This window comes from Diadema antillarum, unplaced genomic scaffold, assembly GCF_040938485.1.
Source record: "Diadema antillarum isolate AM-2024a unplaced genomic scaffold, OU_Dant_1.0 seq00000131_RagTag, whole genome shotgun sequence".
NCBI classification, from domain to species: Eukaryota; Metazoa; Echinodermata; class Echinoidea; order Diadematoida; family Diadematidae; genus Diadema; species Diadema antillarum.
In genome coordinates, this window is record NW_027271209.1 from 1,194,757 (window position 1) to 1,196,322 (window position 1,566).

The 1,566-nt window shown below is 48.8% G+C and overlaps 1 protein-coding gene across 1 annotated transcript; it reads left to right on the forward strand.

Annotated features, from left to right (window-relative positions):
- The first annotated feature begins 253 nt into the window (after nt 1–253).
- LOC139727446 (uncharacterized) lies at nt 254–1,312 on the forward strand. Its single transcript, XM_071638401.1, has one exon. It carries the CDS (start codon nt 254–256, stop codon nt 1,310–1,312), a length of 1,059 nt encoding a protein of 352 aa, XP_071494502.1.
- Nucleotides 1,313–1,566: the final 254 nt, after the last annotated feature.

Here is a 1,566-nt window from a genome sequence, read left to right on the forward strand (position 1 = left end):
TTATAACTACCATATATACGCTACAAAGTCGATCGCTCTTGATGGGTTTCATCCCGTTTTGCAAGCGGATTATATTCCTGACCTCCGTGAAGTATATTAAAAAAAAGACAGATTGTGATAAACAGATATAGGTTGCTGTTTATCTGTTTATGCAAAAACATACGTACTGTAAAAGAATTGTATCATTGTCATGATGTCCCTTTTGGGACACTTATTTTTGCTTTCTCTTCGCCAAAACAGATTACGATGAACAATGAACAGCAAACCCCATGACAGCCAGAACTTCCGCAGTCGATCAGCAGGCTATGGACCGTTTCGATCTCGCGTAGGTGATTCCAGCTCCCTCAGCGTGGTCGATTCAGAGATCGGAAACGCCGCGAACACCTCCCCCGCTCTCGGTTCCGCCTCTTGCCCAAATCTCTTTCTCGTGCAGGAGGAACGCTCGAATCAGACAGCCATGCACAATCGTCTTCATTTGTCGGTCTCTCTTAGTGATGAACAACAGTCGACGCAGGCCGATTTTTACAGCCGCTACGGCCAGTCCCAGAGAGCCTCGCCAACCTTCTCCGAGAAGGGCGTCATCAGTCCGGTGATGATTCACTTCACGACCAGAAGGATGAGGAAGACCTCGTCGACGTCCAGCTGTCGTTCGCTGTCCGAAAATGACAACGTATCCTGCGACGGCGAGGAGCTTGACCCCAGCAAAGTGATTCCCGAGATAAAGATCGACAAGACCCCGTACAAAGACAAAAACGTAACGGAGATCCTTGACTTCTTGTACATGGGGGATGTGGAAGCTGCCAACCGCGAACCATTGTTGTGCCGCCTCAACATCGAGTACATTGTCGATTTAAGCAACCTGTCCGGCGAGCAGGTGACACGCACGGTTCGCCTGAAGGACTGCCCATGCCTGTGTGCCTCTACCATGAAACATAAACGAATCAGACTCAACCTACACCTCGATGAAAGTGTTGGTGATGAAATCAGTCATTACTTTGACGAGATAAATCGGTTTATTCATGGCGCCCGCAAGTCCAATCGCAGAGTCCTCATCTACTGCGTTACCGGACTTATTCTGGCCCCCACCATTGTAACCCAGTACTTGATACAGATCATGGGGATGACTCTCAAACAGGCGCATGCGCTCATCACCAAACTCAAGCCGGAAGTCACTTTTCGAGAAGGTTTTCAAATGGCTTTGATTCGGCTGGAGCACCGTCTGCGACCGAAGGCGGCTCTACCTGTTGTTTTCGATCGTGTGGGACGGAGGGATGCACAGCTTCACGCTCACACTCAGCAGGCCTGGATATAATGTGCCTTGGTGACAAGCATCTACAAAACACATTGTATTGTCAGCTGCTTAAACAACACCATGCATGAATTGCATCCATTTTACTAGAATATTGACGGAAGCACATCCCTCTTATAGCGCGTGCTGCTAGCAGGGATACTGGTATAGAGCAACAGCGCCATGCGCAGATACTCTCCCATGCACTGTATAGCAAGAAAGCTGGTAAAGGTATATCAGCAAGGCGCGCAGTTCCAAACTAGATACACTGTACAGCG

Excerpts from the sequence above, each read along its gene's own strand:
- LOC139727446 (XM_071638401.1), top strand. The coding sequence starts at position 254 with ATGAACAGCAAACCCCATGACAGCCAGAACTTCCGCAGTCGATCAGCA.